Source organism: Staurois parvus, unplaced genomic scaffold (genome assembly GCF_062004578.1).
Source record: "Staurois parvus isolate SC_StPar_1 unplaced genomic scaffold, SC_StPar_1.0 ptg000129l, whole genome shotgun sequence".
NCBI lineage: Eukaryota > Metazoa > Chordata > Amphibia > Anura > Ranidae > Staurois > Staurois parvus.
In genome coordinates this window covers 2,244,650-2,265,104 of record NW_028317925.1, presented here as the reverse complement: position 1 = coordinate 2,265,104, position 20,455 = coordinate 2,244,650, and the positions used below count along the sequence as shown (strand labels likewise).

The 20,455-nt window shown below is 40.1% G+C and overlaps 1 protein-coding gene across 1 annotated transcript in view; it reads right to left on the bottom strand.

Moving 5' to 3' along the window:
• Positions 1-20,455, bottom strand: part of GALNT9 (polypeptide N-acetylgalactosaminyltransferase 9) — a 482,832-nt gene that overhangs the window by 4,878 nt on the left and 457,499 nt on the right. The window contains exon 10 of the mRNA XM_089672443.1: positions 18,677-18,844. Coding sequence (XP_089528569.1) covers positions 18,677-18,844 — 168 coding nt within the window. The remainder of the gene's footprint in view (positions 1-18,676; positions 18,845-20,455) is intronic.

Genomic DNA, 20,455 nt, shown 5'->3' with positions numbered 1-20,455 from the left:
AGAAGAGATGGTCCCAAGATCCCTTAGGTGGAATGTATCCCCTGAATATGAGGACATTAATGGTACTAGTGAATGGTACCAATAATTTATTAGAGCAGGTGTAGATCTGCTCAAATTTTTAGTGTTAAGAAAGAAAAAGAAGTTGCAATATTTGGACACAGAGATAAACAAAATATGTGAACTCGCTCCTTATAAGGGTAATAAAGTCCAATAAACTTAAATTGCACTTAGAAAATCTGGATAATGAACAGAAAAACAAAAAAAGAGAGAAATACTCTAGAGATCACAATGATTATAAATAGAGATGAGCGAATCGAACTTGGCGAAGTGGAATTCGTTTCGAATATTAGGAAAAATTCGATTCGCACCAAATCCGAATATTAGCAAACTTCGGATGCGCGAATCGAATTTTTCCTGATCGGCCGATTTTCATCCCTTCTACAGCCGGCAAAAAGTGTCCCTGCAGAGAGCTCCGCTATTTCTGACAGTTCTCTGACAGTTCCTTCACATTTACAGCGTTTGAAACATTGTATCTATTTGTTTCCATTTAGGATACAGATGTTTTTATTCGGAAACAAATAGATACAATGTTTCAACCGCTGTAAATGTGAAGGAACTGTCAGAGAACTGTCAGAAATAGCGGAGCTCTCTGCAGATACACTTTTTGCTGTACTGGAATTCTTCTTCTTTTCATTCTTCTTCTTCTTTTCATTCTTCTTCTTCTTCTTCTTTTCATTCTTCTTCTTCTTTTCATTCTTCTTCTTCTTCTTTTCATTCTTCTTCTTCTTCTTTTCATTCTTCTTCTTTTCATTCTTCTTTTCATTCTTCTTCTTTTCATTCTTCTTCTTCTTCTTTTCATTCTTCTTTTCATTCTTCTTCTTCTTCTTTTCATTCTTCTTCTTCTTCTTCTTTTCATTCTTCTTTTCATTCTTCTCATTCTTCTTTTCATTCTTCTTCTCATTCTTCTTTTCATTCTTCTTCTTCTTCTTTTCATTCTTCTTCTTTTCATTCTTCTTCTTTTCATTCTTCTTCTTCTTCTTTTCATTCTTCTTCTTCTTTTCATTCTTCTTTTCATTCTTCTTCTTCTTCTTTTCATTCTTCTTCTTTTCATTCTTCTTCTTTTCATTCTTCTTCTTCTTCTTTTCATTCTTCTCTTCTTCTTTTCATTCTTCTTCTTCTTTTCATTCTTCTTTTCATTCTTCTTCTTCTTCTTTTCATTCTTCTTCTTCTTTTCATTCTTCTTCTTCTTCTTTTCATTCTTCTTTTCATTCTTCTTCTTCTTCTTTTCATTCTTCTTCTTCTTCTTTTCATTCTTCTTTTCATTCTTCTCATTCTTCTTTTCATTCTTCTTCTCATTCTTCTTTTCATTCTTCTTCTTCTTCTTTTCATTCTTCTTCTTCTTCTTCTTTTCATTCTTCTTTTCATTCTTCTTCTTCTTTTCATTCTTCTTTTCATTCTTCTTCTTTTCATTCTTCTTCTTCTTCTTTTCATTCTTCTTTTCATTCTTCTCATTCTTCTTTTCATTCTTCTTTTCATTCTTCTTCTCATTCTTCTTTTCATTCTTCTTCTTTTCATTCTTCTTCTTCTTCTTTTCATTCTTCTTTTCATTCTTCTTCTTCTTCTTTTCATTCTTCTTCTTCTTCGTCGTGCCCCATGACTGCCCAAATGAGTGAAGTGTGCGGTGATTCTAAGATCGACGGCACTCATCTGCATGTCATACTGACTGACAGTATTATTTCTCTTCCCCAGCAGACTCCAAGGGCATTTAAATTAAAGGTACAGTGTTCTGCACTAATATAAAGGCTCTCTGAAGCCTAGAAACCCTTTTAATAAGTTAAATTCGCAGCAAATAAATTCGCATCGAATCGAATTTCTCCCGCAAATTCGGCGAATCAGCCGAATCGAATTTTTGAATAATTCGCTCATCTCTAATTATAAAGAACAGGATGTCTTTAAATGGCAATCGCAGCAGGAAGATTCCACTCCTTTACTTAATCATCCTGTTAATAACACCACCTACCATACTTCCAAACCACAGAGAAAGCCTCGCAAGTCTAATGGCTATCATAAGTCTAAATCTAAAACATACAGCCAATATCGTCCACCTCCCAGAGCCAACCGTGACTATTCTTATACAATAACTACCCATAATAGATATGACCCACTTTACTATGGTGAACATGAGGATGTGGGTGTACGCAACTTAGACTGGCACCCTAGATCACCACCACACAGACCTCAATTTAGGAATCAACCTAATCATGGACCGGCTAATAGAACGCAGTCTAATAGACCTCAATACTTTTCTCCCAGGAGAAATGGTGGTAATATCCCTAACCCACGTTGAAATAGTCATGGAGGTCCACCACAATACCTTAGGTCTGATACTAGAACACCTAATACCCCGAATAATGGCTATAATAGACCTTCTAATGTCAACTATACTCCGGTGAGTTTTTTAGGACCAAACCTAGCACGGTAAAGAAGTGCTATGGAAGAGGGAAAAGGGGAGGTAAATTGGTCAACAAACCCCAAAAAAAGAAAAACATAAATGAAGGAGGTATCTTTAATTTGAGTAAGGTTCCTTTAACTAAACAGGAACTTGAGCTTTTAAATAAGGGCCTTAAATTTGCCCCAAAAGCTCCGCTCAATAAATTTCGAACGTATATCGATATCCGGAAATATGTTAGGCAACTATCCCTCAAAAAATATTTCCACAATAGACCTACTGTACACAATGTACATAGTACCATGACCATCAATTCGAACTTAAGAAATGCGTCTACATTTAACCCTCCTCCACAAAACAACACTTATATTAACGCATTCCGTGATACCGTCCTCAAAGACCTCGAATCCTTAAAAATTAAACAAGTGAACAGATATGATCCTTCGAAAAAAGCTATTGAATCCTTATTAGAAAGGAAAGATCTGGTAATAAGGCCGGCCGACAAAGGGGGAGGTGTTGTAGTTTTAAAGTAGACTACATAAAGGAAGTGAATAATATTTTGGATGATAGGGAAACCTATTCACCTTTATCTAAGAATCTCCTTGGAGGATATAAGAGAGCTTTGAAAAAGATTATTCAACAGGGATATGATAAACATATCCTTACTAAAAGAGAAAAACTTTATCTCTGCCCATCAGCTCCTAGGCTCCCTATAATGTATATCCTTCCTAAAATACATAAAAATCCTATAAACCCCCCAGGTAGGCCGATCATTAGCGGCATAGGTTCGCTCTGTTCTAGAATTGGTGAATATGTTGACCATTTTTTACAGCCATTGGTTACCAAAACTCCTGCTTACCTCAGAGATACCAAACAGGTACTCCAGGAGGTTAGTAACATCACTACATGCAACTCTACATTTTTAGTAACTGCAGATGTTACCTCCCTATACACCAATATAGCGCATTCTGATGGCATGGAGGCTGCACAATTCTTCTTAAATGATTTTAATGTTATGTCTGACCCGCAAAAAGATTATATTTTAATCCTTTTAGATTTTGCGATGACGAAAAGCTATTTTTGGTTTAACCACCATTTTTACCTTCAGACTAAGGGCGTTGCAATGGGGGCTAAATTTGCCCCCAGCCTGGCCAACCTTTTTATGGCCAGGTGGGAGGAAGATGTCATCTTTGCCTGCGATTGGCCTGAACTTTTATTTTACAAAAGATATATAGATGACATCGTCCTCTTTTGGAATGGGGAAGAACAGTCTCTTTTAAATTTTTTTACTACTCTGAATTTTAATACACTGAATATTAAATTAACTGTTAATTACAGCACAAGTAGTATTCATTTTTTAGATCTGACTCTAACTAACCAAGACGGTAGAATTTTAACAGAGACGTATTTTAAACCTACCGAAAGGAACAGCTACATCCCGACAGATAGCTGTCACCATCCCAGTTGGTTACGGAATATACCTAAAGGCCAATTTTACAGGATACGACGTAACTGTACAGATGATAGCGCTTATCTGAAACAAGCATCATCTATTAAAGTTAAGTTTCTGGAGAAAGGCTATGGTGAACCTGAACTTGACCAAGTGTTAGAACTAATAGGCAGATCTAATCGTAATAGTTTGATTAATAATGAGGCTGTACAGAAACCTAAGAAATTTTGTCCTTTTGTAACCGGTTTTTCTATACAACATAAAGCCATAACTAAAATCATTAACAATTATTGGAAAATTTTGAAATCTGACCCTATACTTGGTACCTTATTACCAGAAAAAACGGAGATTACATATAGAAAAGCCACCTCTCTTAGGAATATAATATCTCCTAACATTATTGATCCTCCTCAAAACATGACACTAATCCCTAGCCTAAAAGGCTTTTACCCTTGCAGAAAATGTGTTATCTACAAATGTAGCAAATTTACAAAGAAATGCTTTAATTTCAACTCTACTGCTAAAGGCACCGTATATACTATTGAAGATTTCATAACATGCACTAGCAAGAATGTGGTCTATCTACTCCAGTGTCCTTGTAAATTACAATATGTAGGACGTACTATAAGATGTTTGAAAGATAGACTCAGCTAACACGTTAGCAACATTAAAAAAGGATATAAGGAGCACTCGTTATCACACCACTATAAAAAATTACACAATAAAGACCCGTCCTCCCTGAGTTTTATGGGCATATGAATCATTAATACCAATTGGAGAGGGTCTAATAATAAGAGATCTGTGTCACAATTAGAATTAAGATGGATTTATGAACTTAGTTCCCTACACCCTAAAGGGTTAAATATCGATTTTGATTTAAACTGCTTTATAGATAATAGCTAGTATTGAGTATTATTTTCGATTTTTCTTGCTACCTTATTCCCTGGTTTATTGTTATTTACTTTACGTTGCATTCATTATCAAAGGGATTTTTTGGTTATTCTGTTTTTCCTTTTGACTTTTATTCAGTTATATGACCATTCCCTTTTTATTGCAATGTTTTATTTTATTTCATTTTATTCCTTTATTATGGCTCTTCATTCATTTATTTATTTTATCATTTTGGCAACGCTCTTTTTACCACATTTTAATATTTTAATATTTTCTATATTTTACTCATTCATTCTTACCCTATTTTATTGTTTTGGACCATTTTTTGATCACTTCATATGGTTATCCATACTTATGATATTCTATATTTCATGTTTTTAGTCATCGCATTCTATTTTTATTTGTTGTGTATTTTAATCTTAATTTTATTTTTATTCATTGTGTATTTATATTTATCTGTTTTTACACTGACCTATGTATTATTCAGTTCCATGTCCCTTACACTGACATCCTCTATTTGATGTCACTCATGGTATTCATTATTTATTTATTTGTTTATTTGCACATACCTATTACTATATATTGACACATCTATACAATCCCCTGTGGGTTCCGTAGCACTCATTAGTGCATTTTCCTGAGGTTTTATTTTAGTGTTTATCATCATTCCCATTTATACTGTGTAATTTCTATTTTGCAGTTAACGCTTACTTTCTGCCATGCAAGTGGCGTTTAGCCATACACCTATTTAAGAGACACTTTTGTCTCTGCTGCTCAGTACAAGTTTTGGTTCTGCAGCCTGTTATGGGCGGTTATCTGCACGAGACATCAAGGTCCCCTCCCTTTTTCTCTGCACAGTTTCCCACCAGGAAAATGGCGCCAGCCATATATGTATACACGAGACACATTTGTCTCTCCCTTCCATCATATGTCGAGTGCGCGCGCACCTGCATTAGACACTGCAGTCTCCTGTCTTCCTATTGCCTTTTGCGGACCATGGCAAAATGGTGCCGACACATCGCACATGCACGAATAGCCGGCAAAATGGCGCTCGCGATCATTACGGGCGCCATTTTCAAATATAAATGAGAGCAGTACAACGTCCTGACTGTAAGCCCTGTACCCTATGATGATGAGCTTTGCTCGAAACGCGTCAGAGGGCTACAGTAGCTGGATGTTTTACCACCACTGGTGGCCATCCTGAATTCTATATGGTCAGTGATTTTTCTTTCCTATGCACACATTTTGTATGCACCTATTTGTGAATAAAACTGTTCCTACGGTATCACGCTATGTGGTGTCCCTTATTGTGCTCTCTTCACTGACAGCCTTCACCTGCAGAAGCTGCACCTTTAAGGGACCTTCCACCGTGCTATACACCTGAGTGTCATACCTGAGAAGTGACCCGTAGGCATAGAGGATCCTGACCCAACTGATGACCCCGCACACATCTGATGAGACAGGCATATCGCTAAGGCGTATTATTTACGCACCTCTGGTGAGTGCGCAATCTATTTATTTACTTTTGTGTTACTACTTCGGATGAAGTCCCCCACGATTATGCTTCACGATCGTATTTGATCCTCATGTGGACTTTCTGTCATCTTTGGGACTTTCAATGTTTTTTTTTTGTAGCTGATTTGGAAAAAGTATGCTAGGAACACAGGAGCAAAAAAAGTGTTTCCATGAATTTCTCACCCCATCTGCTTATAAAACCTTTCCTTCCTATATTGTCTTTATGATTAACTTCCTTAAGGGCCTTTTCACACTGGTGGCCACCCACTGGAATTCTAACATTACAGCCTGTACACATGTCGTGGCCATGATCCATGCTTCAGCAATTTTAAATTTGTTGCAGCAATTTTAACTAGGGCTGCAGAATTTGACAAGTCATCATTGCATGTCAAACTTCCCCATTAGATCAATGGGGCTGCACTGCAGTGGTGAGCCAACAGTAATGCTTCCTGAATGCCTGTCAGTTGCTGCTATACTGCCCTCTGAAAAGCAATATACAGCAGATCGCGTTTCAGAGGGTGGTAAGCATTATCGCCTGTCTGGAAGAGCACTAACTGAATTAGTATACTAAAGTACAGAATCTCACTGGTTTTCTTCTGGTTATTCTTTCAAGTCCTGTCCTCAAGCAAGCTGTTATCTCCTCTCTCTCCCTTTGTTATGGCTTTACCTATATTGTGGTAAAGTGTTCATTATGGCACCTGGTACAGATGCTTGGTGCTTGAGTATTGAGACTGAACAGGTGATTTTGGTTAAAATTGTTATGCTGGTATTGGTCTGTGTGTTTATAGGTAAAGGTCTAGTATAATAAAGGTTAAAAGTCATCATATTCTATTTTAAGGCCAAATAAAAGGTCCACAGCCATAATTTCCCACACTTCAGTTTCTTGCTTTCTATATTATGACTGATCAGATTGTTACTGTGTGGGTGGTATTGGGGTGGTTGATTTGTGGGGCGCACAATCCCATGCATGTATACAAAGCCAACTGTATTTTTCATTTTGGTGTAGAGAAGGATTATTATCACTGTCAAGTTTGTATTGCTCTATAAAGTCCAGATAGAAGTCCAACTCTTCACAGATCTCAACCTTGTAATGATGGGTGCTCAAAGTGAATGCCATGGATGGTGCCATGCCAAAACTAGATACGAAGATCTGAAATCACCAGCTCTCCAGATCTGAAGACAACATCATATGAAGCAAAAGAAACTAGTGTTTTGGGGACTCATAGGGTCCCTTTCTCAGGACAACAGTACAGTGTCAGTTTATTATTCTTTATGTGAGGCTGTCTTTAGATTAAACACATGGCACATTTATTTGGAGTGCTGATGACTTCACAGTTTTGCATTGAGTTTTATTGCTTTATGTGTCTCTGCTAGGGGGTGTCGCACTCTCTATTTGTCCTAGATAACACTGCCACTGGGACGAAATTATAAGAAAATCATACCAAGGTCACTGGAATAGGAATAGAGTGTCACTTGTTCCAGTGGCAACTGTCTAAAGAGCATTGTTTCTACTTAAGCGTGAGCAAAAGATATGCATTAAAGGGTCAGCATAACAGACGAACTAGTAGCATTGTCAGTAGGAGAGGTCAGCAATGATATCCTCTGTGTTTCTCTCATTACTGTTTTCTTTTAAAATACGATTAGGTTAGTTAAAGAAGCACTCCGGGATAGGCAAAAAAATCACCCATAAGTACACTTCTCTACACGAAACGGTTAATAACATTTTGAATATCCTTACCATTTAGGAGAAAAGTCTAATTGAATTTTCCTGACATCATCTCTGTAATTCAAAAGATAACAGCATCTGATCTGCCAAGGTAGGATTATATGATATCCTCTCCTCTCTCTCTGCTGTGAAAGGAAACTACAGTTCCCCTCAATCACAGGGAATTGTAGTGAATGCAGGCATGTACACTAGGCCTGTACATGCTGAATGTGTCTAAGAGTCTCGGTCCTCCTACCACTGCAAGTGGGGCTGAATTACATCACTGCTTCCTCAAGAAAGAACTACAGAAGGGATGTGCCAAGACCAGTGGCTGGGGGAATAGGAGGCATAGCAGCCACTGGTCTTACAAACAGAAAACCACAGGGGATTAACAGTTTGATTTGAAAATGAATGAGACTATATCAGAACAACAACTGAGTGAACTAGAACATGGATGACATATTCAGTGAAGGTAGGAAATCAGCAACAAGGACATGTAAAGACGTTTTTGCCCAGAGTTCTGCTTTAAGGCAAGCCATAGATAATCCAATTTTCTTTTCCTCCACAGAGAGTGAAAGAAAAGAAAATTGCTCGATTCCCCCATCAACACATTCAGGGTTGATGGGGGAATCCCTGCTGCAGAGCTATTGTGTTTTGCTGGCAGGGAGCCTTCCCAGCTGGCAGAACACAGTGATTACTGCTACCAGTAATCAAAGTCCTCCTGCGTTTAGGTGAACCTGTGGCTACAGCTGCTAACACCTAACCATATACCAAAAAATGGTCAACCCAAATTGTAAATTGTGGTGCTGCGCTAATAAACTATATGTGAACCCCAATATGTGATATTCAGTGAATGAGTAAACAATATACCCTTATAAATCAATGAAATCAAAATATGACATATACCCCAAAATATACCTCTACACCACCTCTACTGAGTACATAAAAACATATTCCATACACAATAATTATACACATATATTTAATGCCGTGATGCCAAATGAACTCCTGAACGGCAACACCAGTGAATAAATAAAGTGACATAAACGCATGTAAACTTTACATGCCCTGGATAAGCCGGTTGAAAGAAATAATAGTGATCCCACTAGGGGATAAAAATCAAAGTGAATCAGTGAAACCACTCCTTGTGGTAAACATGATTAAAAAAAAAAAAGGAAAAGAGGAATCAAAAAGGTAAACGCATGTGTATGCTCAAAATGATTTGTGAATCTAAACAATGCCAGTGATCCCACTATGGGATAAATACAGTGGATCCATGAAGCCACAAATGGTGGTAATTGGGAAAGAAAGAGAAAATCAGGCTCACCACCTGTAAATCATTAACAATCACTTAAATAAATGGTAGTGACCCCCTACTGGGGATAAGTGAACACCAAAAAAAATCACTGAAGCAATTCGTAACCCCAAATGGGGGTTCTGAATAAGCGTGAAAATAAGTGACTCTACAAACATAAATCAACAGTAGATAATACACCCACCGACATAAACAAAAACCAAAAACTTCAAAAAAATTATCGTGTCCTAAAAAGTGAAAAAAAAAATTATTAAAATAAATAAATTTCCAATCTAAAAAAGGGTCCAGAATCATCCAAATGGTGGAGGTGTACTGTAGTCCTGTGATCACCAAACTGTGCAACAGGATACTATGAATCCCACTCTAGGTGCAATGGCCCCTCACCTCCATGCGGTGACCCTGCAGGGTCAAAACGCTTTAGACAATTAAATTCCACCGGTCTTGAACCCGGACTCCCTCCAACGGATGTCAGGTCCACCGCCGTGTCAGTTCCCTCTCTGATGGCCAAGGTCCCATATACAGCCTCCTCTCACTGGTCCTAGAAGTGATAGCTCCTCATTCGCCCAGAAAGAGAATGCAAAGAGCTCCCATAGTGTTTTAACGTTTAATGACTCAAAATGGATAAACATTTATCAAATTCCACTCACATTTGACTTGAAATTCTAAGCTTTTAGTACCTATCCACATGCTGTGGGTGTACTAATACATTGACCTCAATAGGAGTTCCAAGATGGCGTCCACCTCGGATGTTGAGTCATCACGCCGGACGTTGTGTCACCACGAGCCCACATGTTACATCACGATGTCACGTGACTTCATCAGGGTCCTGCCCATAGATGCTGAACCAGCCAAGATTCAATCCATCTATGGCTGGCTTAACCTCCCTGGAGGTATTCCCAAGTGTAGCTCGGGGTAAAGTTTCAGCACCACAAGCGGTAACCCCAAGCTACACTCGGGAATACCCTGCAGCGTTGCTCCGAGATCTCTTCTTCACTTACCTTGTCCTTCGCTCCCGCGATGTGCCCCCTGCAGTGTCCCCGGCAATGTCCTCCGGCCGATGTCGGCATCTGTCTTCTGGGTTCCGTTCCCTGCAATGTCGGGACGTACGAGGACGGAACTGACGGGAAATTTTAAAAGTGACATTCACTAAAATCACATAGAACATTGCTGTATCAAACCATTTCACATACATTTTGTCCCTAGTGCTTTGTCCTGTGCCCTGCCTGCATTTTTTCTGCCTTGAAACTGAGAAAAAGCCATGGGGTCCAAAAACCGTCCCATTAGGTCAAAAGCAGTTTTAGACCAGCTAGAGAACAGTGATAGTAAATTAGAACCACTTGCAGAATTGACTGATAATGATTCGTGGGGAAATTCGTCATCAGACACTGAAAACGATATTGCGACTTTGCTCGGTGATGTGCGAACTGGCGCTCTATTTCAAATTTCAGTGTTCTTGGTTTGATTATATTATTGAATTAAATTTATTATTATTATATTATTATTTTTTATGTTGATTTATTAAATTATAATTTATGATTTTGTGTTTCAAATTTTAACATACCCGGAATATTTACTAGACTCTTGTTTGGACAGATTTCAGTGAGTTATTCCTACAAATTACAGGCCTACAATAAAAAACTACATATTTCCATGCAAAAAAATGTACTGCTTTGAGCACAGAAATATGGACACAATCAGACCGCTAGGGAGGCTACGGTGCATACTATAGGTTTCTGTGCAGCTCCTGTTTCTGTTTGTAATTGAGTTGCACTGTCTATGTTGGTGCACTTAGTTGTGCACTGAAAGTTACAGCTTATAAATCATTCTGTGAAAGTTCTCATTTATCCAGGTAAGAGTGAATCACATTTAACTGGACTTGTTCTGAAAAGCTGAAGACTTTTTGTAGCTTAAATTTCCAGTTGGCAGAAGAAACAGCATATCAAGCACCACAAACAATCAGGAGTGCTTTATTGAAGAAAGGCATGACACGTTACATTGGTACAGAAAAACAAAACAGTTGACATAGCATAACGTAGAAGTATAAAGTATCGCACATAATGTCTAAAAAGTTCAGCATCACCACATAAATACAGGCAGAAAGTATTACATCACTCATGGGTCTGACCACAACAGCCATAGTATGAAGATTAACTCTAGCTCTTGGGGGGGTTGGGGGGGGGGAGGAGGAAGGTTAAAGGACGTGTGTGTGTGTGTGTGGGGGGGGGGGGGGACAGGAGAGCATGAACACTGAGGAGGGGGATACATGGAAAATGCCAGTGAGAGCCAAAGGACACACACGCACCACCCTATTTTGCGGTTGGAAAGGGGAGGGCCCAGCCAGACCCATCCTATTGGAATATCCATGGCTGCCAAACCTTTTTGTATTTCCAGGGCCAACCTCAAATGATATGTCAGCTTGTATAGGGCAAAGCAGTGTTAATCATGGTTTCCCATGATGACATATCTGGGGATGCATTTGATGTCCATGTACAAAGTGTAGAATAAAAGGTAGGAAATCAATAATTTACTATGAAGGGGATGCTGATTGTCATCATGAATCTCTAATAGGGCCAGCTCCAGAGATTTAGGAATGAACAGCTGAAGCCTAAGGTTAATAGGATTGAAAACTTCTGACTAAAAATCATTAACCCTTTGCCAAAACATATGAAAGTAAGAGCCTAAATTAATCTGGCAATGAGGGTAATATAGGTCCCTGTCCTGGTACATTTTGTGTAGTCTCATAGGGGTATAATATATGTGATGTAGGAATTTAGTCTGTATCAGTTTATCCATAGAGGAGACCACCAGTTTAGGGCATTGTTCAAGACAATTCTCACAATATTCCCTATCCAGGGAAGGAATATCCCATTTCCAGAGGTCCCTCAACCTTTCAATTCTGGCAGGATCAGCAATGAGCAAGGTCCAGAATAGAGCAGGTAGTAGCTTAACAAGAGCATCTTGAGATAAAATTTCCTCAACTGGATCCATATGGAGGAGGGGCTGGGTAGGAAACTGAGATGTGACAACGTGATGCAGTTGGACATAATGGAAGAATATCCAACCTGTTAACTGAAACAGCTGGTAGAGCTGAGAGAAGGTCAACAAGGTGCCTGCAAGCATAATATCATGGAGTGTTTACATTGTATCATGCCCATAGCTGGGGATCAGGTACAGACAGAATATTAGCTAGGTTGGGGTTGCCCCAGAGAGGCTGAGCAGGGGACCAATGCAGTTCTCATAAAAAGTGATGTCTAGCACCCATCCAAACCTTCAAAGGTCCTGGTTGGCACAGTGTCAGGAAGCCTCTAAGTACACTGCAGCATTAGAATGGGAACTCGCAAACCACCAATACACCATCACTAAAATCAACACCCAATAATATACTTGGAAGTTGGGTATGGCTAGGACTTCCAACAGTGCAGGAAGGTATAAGGTAGAACTGGCCAGGCAGGAGTTCACCGTTCCATCTAAAGGAATTCACACAGCGCTCTACATCACGAAAGAAGGAGGGTGGGATCCATACCAGGCAGTTGCAGAACATGTAGTTAAATTTAGGTAAGATCATCATTTTGATAATATTTATACGTTCTTAAAGATTAAAGGGGCGCCCAGTAAACAAAGTGCATCGTTCTTTAAGTAGCGTCAGGAGGGAAGAAGGTTCCTCCAGCTGCCCAATCTGCAAGACATCCTATATAGTTACATAAAAAAAAGGAGGACACTATGGACTTTTAAAGTGCTGAAGGATGAACAGACTAAAATTCATTTTACACATTTTTAAACATATAAATTACCAGTTAAAATGATGTAGACACAATTAAAATGAATTTGTGGTCCAATTGTTGATCCCTGTTAGTTGTAGTGGACCCCCCCCCCTCCTTAGAGTTACCAATATCATATATGGCATAAATCATATCATATGTGATGCTGTTTTAACATCATTGTTGAGAACAGTTTGCACCTTTAGCCACATAAATTGAACGATTACTGCCTATGAAGTTATCCTGACACTGAGAATGATATTATGTAACTAGAACAGGGTTGTTTCACAGTATTCACACCTCCTATCCTGTTCTTAAACAATAACTTCTGCTTTTCCATGGTGATTGGTTAATGTGTCCCTGCTACTTGTGTATATATAAACGCTGGGGTATTTTCCTGACACTGATCAGAACTGAAGAGCTGGCATGGATAAGCTACAAAATGTATGAGCAAGTCCAGTTGAATGTGACTAACCACTATTAAATTAGCTCTCTGCAGCTGGGATATTGTACATGTACAGATGGTAGAAACTGTGGAGAAAGACTTTACTTATACTTGCATGCCAGAATGTTTTGGGGCATTAAAACAGTGCATTCAAACAGCATATACAGGTAAATAGCTCTTCACCCTGAATATTTATTACAGTGCTGATGTAGCACCCTCCCAGATAGGCTGCTAGTGAGGAATAGGTAAATTTAGTTCTTGTTGCTCTGCTGTAATTAGTGGAGCAGCATGTGTTTGCTTTGGTTTGCTCTGGGCTCTGCAGGTTGCAAGTTTGATTGCTTTCCTCTGTCTTCTGGAGGCTACCAGAATATATTTGGTGGAAGAATAAGATGAGAAGTCTGAATATTTGTACAGCCTCAGCCAATTCAAGGGGGAGGGTACACAGATGGTGGCTGGGAGAGTGCATAAGTAGTCTACAACCTGAGAGAGTAGGGTTCTTCCCCAGGAGAAGTTTCCAGCCAGAAGAGCTGTCTAGCTGGATAATCTGCTTGCCTCATTGAGGTTCCAGCTGTGCATAGCTGGGATAGCTGGGGGGTGCTATCCTACTGTAAATTTTTTTTGGCCCTAAGAGAGAGGGGTTCTACTGGCGATCAGGTCTGGAAGCTTCACAGAGGAGACTGTCTTCCTGAGTCTGGAGGCAGGCATCCAAGTGCCAGGGGCACTGTTAGCACAGACCAGCGAGAGGGATCCTAGTGACTGTTGCTGCTGTTAACCCCTGCTGGGTTTAAGACTTGCCTGGCTGGGAACATTGCTAATGGCGTCCCAATGCTGTCCAGTTTATATCATACTGTTCAAAGGACTGCGTTAAGGAGTAGTTACAAAGGGAAGAGTGTCCTCACATTCTTGTTCAGTGTTCGAGAGTATCCCACAGCTTCCCTAAACCTCATTGAAGTTTATCTGCAATAAACTTCGAAGAGGCATTCCCTAGACTGTTTCTTGATCCAGAGGAGTGAATGTTGCTGTTTTCCTGTCTGCTGCTGCACTAGTGGGAGAAAAACCTGGGACACCCCTGACCCACTGATACTCACCTCTCTAGCTACCCACTGCAGCTTCTTCCTCCTTTGCTAAAATACCCAGTGTCACCTGGATCAGAGCCCAGAGGAAGTGTTGATCTTTATGAATCTGTTCTTTCTGAAGCTTTCCTACTGCTTCCTAAATATTAACCTAGCAGTGATTGGAACACCAGTGTTTAAGAGTGCAGCTCTGACATGAGGAAGCAAAGTCCTGCCTCTGTACTAGGATGGTCACCTCCATACAGACACAGAGCAGAACAATGAATGGTAAGTCAGTATGTATACAGGTGGTGGCTGTAGTATATCTGCTGACCTGAAGGCAGCACTGTGCCGTTCCTCCAGGCTGGAGACTATTCTGTCCCCATCATGAGCTCTATGCAGCCATCTTGGGAGACCAGCCTACCCTACTGGGTGGTCACATTCCGCAAGATTTGGGCAGATATTTTGGCTTGGAGTGTGGAAGTAAGTTAAGGCTCCATTGATTAAGTAGAGTGTAGGAGCAGCATTAGGGAGAGGTACCTGACAAAGAGTTTCCTCAAAACAGTCTCCCACCAGTGGTTGAATATCTGCAAGCACTTTTCGGGATTGCAGTGTGACCCAATGGTACTCTAGCCCCTTTAAGGGAGATGCTCCTGTAACTGTAAGTTATAACACTTCTAGAAAAGTGCTTTGCCGATAAACAAAACCTTCTCTACCTGTTTTCCGACATATGTAGTACCATTGCTAAAACTTCTTTGTTTTGTGCCTATTCATTTGCAACAATATAAATCATGTTTAGATAACTCTGTGTGCTGATTTCTTCCAATCCACGGGTACAATAATAAGGCCCCACTTAGAAGTAATATGGAAAAGATCAACCGTAGGGAGACCACAGGCAATAATGGCTACCATTCTATTGCCCTCTGCTTGCACATTTCAGGTCTTCTTTAACAACTTCTTGCCCGGCCTATAGCAGGTTGACAGCCGGGTGAGACACTCCTCCTTCTGAGTGGACGTCCTATGACGTCCTGTCCAAAGATGCAGCTCACAGTGCTGTGGGAACCACGCAGCGGAGCGATCTGTCACTGGCTGTGTCCACAGGACATAGCCGATAACAGATCACTACATCAGCCGCTGCCAGAGTCATGTGACCACTGTGACCAATCACAGCAGATCACATGATAATCGTATACAATGGATGGCTTGCTTTCATGCCACCCTTGTATACAATTGTATTGTTAGCTGTGATTGGTTACAGTGGTCACATGGTACAGACAGCGCCAATCACAGCCCATATGTACCATGTGATGAGCTTTGCCCAATCATAGCTAATCACATAAAGGACTGATTAAATCAGTTTTATTCAGTAAAAAATTTTGCTAATATCAATGAAATACATTGGTATTAGCAATCGTAATGTGTAAAAAAAATAAACAAATCCTGATTACTTGCCCAGAGTAGTACAATGCTACTATGGTGACATTTTATTGCTCTGGTGGCAGTGTGTTGAAAAAAAAATAGTAAAAAAAAAGAAGAGTTCACAAACTATGGTATATATATCTGACAATCGATCAATCCTGAGGTACTAATGGCCAATCTAATTTCTTGAGGCCTGAAAATGTCAGTGTAACGTACATGTGACATGATGTAACATGCACGTGACATAAATGTACAGATTTGAGTGGATAAGATGTGATCAGTAGCAATATGTAATCGTACATGTAGGGACATTCCATTGTCATTAAAGATGTATATTCAGTCAGAGGTACTCAGACACAGAGGCATCAATTAGCGGCTGAATAGCCCGGCTTCTGGGATGTGACACCTTTGTGTTAATAAGGTTGTCACCTTCTGGTGAAACCAGTTTAAAGGAAGTGGCTCCAGAAATTTCGGCTTCATGACAGCAGGGAGCTCAATCTGTCTGGGGGAGCTAAAAAATATATCCATACATCAAAAGGGGTATGTTTCATCTCTCATAAAAGCTAAAATATTAGTTTCAGAGAGATGAACATACTGCCTCCTGTTACGGCATTCTGTGCGCCACATCGACACCTAAAAATCATATTTGTGGCTTATGTAGAAGGCCAGGAAAATGCAGGAAATGGTTAGGTGGCGCTGGATTGCAACAGCCGAATGGTGTTTGGTACTGTCGCGATCGGGCCGATGCACTGGTGTTGGAAATCCAATCCCCGACTTGGTGTTTCAAGCCGGTCTAAGTTCGATTGAACTTGGGCAGGTCAGCACCCAGAACATCCTATGGGCAGGTACAGGAGCAGCCCAATAGTCAATTGGCCGAGGACTAATGTCCCGCCTACGTCCATATCCCCATAAATGGAGTACCCGGGCATTTGGACTTTGTGATTCGTATGGAGCCAGTTCGATTTGACTGACAGACTGCTGACGCTCTGACTTGCTCCAGTCGCAGGATAGATCTTGGTAAAAGTTTTATTCTGTTTTATTCTCTTTTTATTTTATAGTGAATAGTCATTTGTGTGTCTTCTTGTATTTTTTGTATTTCTGTAACTTTTTATATTTTGTACATATTTTATGCACTGCCCATTTTCGGGAAATTAAATCTTAAAATTAATTAGTGACTTCTGTGTATTTAAGAACGTGCTCATATCTTCGGAGAAATTAGATTGGAGAGATTAGATTGGATTAGATTGTATTGTATTTTGGTGCCTTTTAACGCTCGGTCAAGCTCATTGCCAATCTGTATGCAATTGCACTGTGTGTGGGCAGATTGCATGCAGATTGTAAAAGGTAACAGATCGGCCAGACGGAGATCTGTGTGTGTGGGGTGTCCCAGCAGACCGTTCTTCGGATAAACGGCTGGTTGGTGGCAGGCTACCTTTTGTGGTGTCTGGTGTGGGGGTGGAAGAGTGATTAACACCGGGGTTCAAGCTGTAGGATAGCTGGAGGGACCTTAGAAGTGTGTGTAATTACTAAGCTGGTCCGCAACTCTAGTCAGTGCACCAAATTGTATATAGGATTTGTATCTGCCAGTGTGTGTGGTCGACCAGCTGGATTGGAGTGGAGTCTCCCTCTGGTGGTGGCCAAATGGTAGTGCGGGCTGTGGAAGTGTAACACGGCTGATCTTATATATGGTTTTATGGTTTTATATATTCAAAGTTAAGTCCGCTTTACTCCCTCTTAGCCCAAGTCACGGCTGCACGTACGGCTGCGCACCTCGGTTAGCTAGTCGCTGTGGGCGTGGCGTGTGGGTGGATCCATGACAGCCAGGATAGTACAAATGCCCCCCAAATTACCCATTTTTGGAAAATAGACAGTCCAAGGTATTTCGTAGGAGGCATGGTGAGTTTTTTGAAGTTGTAAGTTTTTGTTACAATTTTTTGGACTGTCTATTTTCCAAAAATTGGTCATTTGGGGGGTATTTGTTCTATCCTGGCATTTTTCAGAGATCAACATTTAAGAGACTCTAACTTTCCGACAGACTAAATAATATACACTGATTTGGGTTATTTTCACAAAAGAAATGTATTAGAATACATTTTGACCTAAATTTATGAAGAAAGGTTATTTATTTGCAAAATTTTATAACAGAAATGAAGAAAATTTTTTTTTTATTTAGCAAAAAATAAAAAAACTCAGTGGTGATTAAATACCACCAAAAGAAAGCTCTATTTGCATGAAAAAAATGTTTTTTTTTTGGTGGGTACAGTGTTGCATGACCGCACAATTGTCATTCAAAGTGCAAGAATGCTGAAAGGTGAAAATTGGCCTAGGCAGGAAGGAGGTTAAAGTGCTCAGTATTGAAGTGGTTAAGCTATCAGAAACCCCATAACTTTTGCTCCAAGATATGTGGTGAAAATGCTAAAAGAAAATCATTGACTATGTATTGTGTTCATTGTAGAATGGCACCCAAAGCCCACATATAAGGTGTGTATAAAAATGCAATGTGAATTGCCTATATAATCTTGTGCTTCCTTTATTGTAATCAGTGTTCTTGTTCTTGTCACGCTACCCACATATATATGATAAAAATAAAAGTGTTTACTTTTCAGTCAACAATGTTCCTGATTTTAATGCCCTGCCATGACACCTGCTAGAGTCTTTATGGTTAAGAGCCTCTTACCTGTGTGAAATCCCAGAGCTTTTGGGTTGGCCTCGGCATGTCATCACATTTCTTCAATGTGGGAGTTCTTCCTTTGCCATCATCAATCAGACATTTTGTATCTGGTAAGAAGGCAGTGGAGCCCAGGGGACCTAATTGGAGCAGCCCCTCTGCACTGTAGCGTACCAGCTGCACCAAATCAAGAGAAAAAAATATGGGTCACCTGCTGTTCGTCCCCCTGTTAGCAGTGAATGTTATATCATAATGGCATACATGTACCACTGTATTTCTGTGACAATACACATATTTATATCTACACACCAAAATATTAATTTCATACTTTTCATTTCCCACATGTCATACAAATTAGCAATCAGGTATGTTATTTGTGATATCTTCTTACTCTCTTTAAAATTGGTAAGGCCACACCTCTTGAAATCTAGTTACCAGCAATTGATAGACATCACACATGATTGAGCATGTTGACAAATGAAGATTTTAGCTAAGGTCAGGCTACCTGTAGGAGTATAAAATCATATCAACCTCATTGTATGGAAAGTTTTTTCCTGCTGACAGACTCTGCATAGTCCTTGCAGAGAGGATGAGGGAGAGAAGGAGAAGGAGAGCAGTGCTGCAAGGTGTGAGCACCAACTTATTCCTTCTGTCCCCGCTGACCACAAATATAACCCATTACCCTCCACTGACCACCAAAGTACCACTTCAACCCCACTGACCATCAGTGCATTCCACCAGCCCCCACTGACCACTAATGTACTACTTCAGCCACCACTGTCCACCAATGTACACCTCCAGCACCCACTGAGCACTAATGTCCCATATCAGCCCCCACTGACCACTACTGTATTCCTCCAGTCTGAACTGACCTCCTCTGTACCCCTTCAGCCTCTACCATGGTACTCTTCTGCTCCCCACTGACCCTCATTGTATCCCTCTGGCCCCCACCGACATCCATGGTACCTCTCTGGCCACTGCTGACCTACAGAGTATCTCTCAAGCCCCCCCTGACACCAGTGTTTCCCCCCCACACAAACTGTCACCAGGCATTTTTTACTCCCACCAACCAATAATGTATGGGACACTATGATACATACTCCTAACCTCTGCACCCTAGCATTTGCTGTGTGGTACATCCAGTAGACCCAGCCCCTACACTCTTTATGCTATGTTGTGTATTACATAATATTACATAGCCCTGATCAAAGTGTTTATTTGTTTGACAGTTGATTGTTGTGTATTTTGCAACCATTCTAATGAAGCTCTTCTTTAAAGTGGTTGTAAACCTCTGACATGAAATATGAACAAATCATATCCCTCTATAGTGTGTACTTGTCTCAATCCAGAGCACTAAGTGTCATTTCTGTCTGCTGCCTCTTTCCTCTACTATCTGCATTAGTTACTTCTGACAAGTTTTCTTGACACCAAGAGATAAAAAGGTGACAGGGGAGATAGCTCCAGCAGATTGATAGCCTCATCTCTGTTCCTGTGTGCTGTGTGAAGGGGGTGTGTCTCTTCTCTCCAATCAGCTCCCACTGAGCCCTGTAGAGTGTAACTTCAGCTCCCTGCTTTCTGAAAGCCCAAGCAAGCTGTATAAAATATGCACTTTGAACAGCTGTAGAGAAGAGATGGATGCAGATAAATTGATTCTACTTATATAGGGGGATTTGTTTCATCTTTGTGTATCACTTGAGGCCAGTCACTTCACTGGGAATATTTAAGGGTTTACAACCACTTTAGGGTAGGCTCAGACTAAGTGTTAGCTTCCTATTTTGTTGTTTTAAA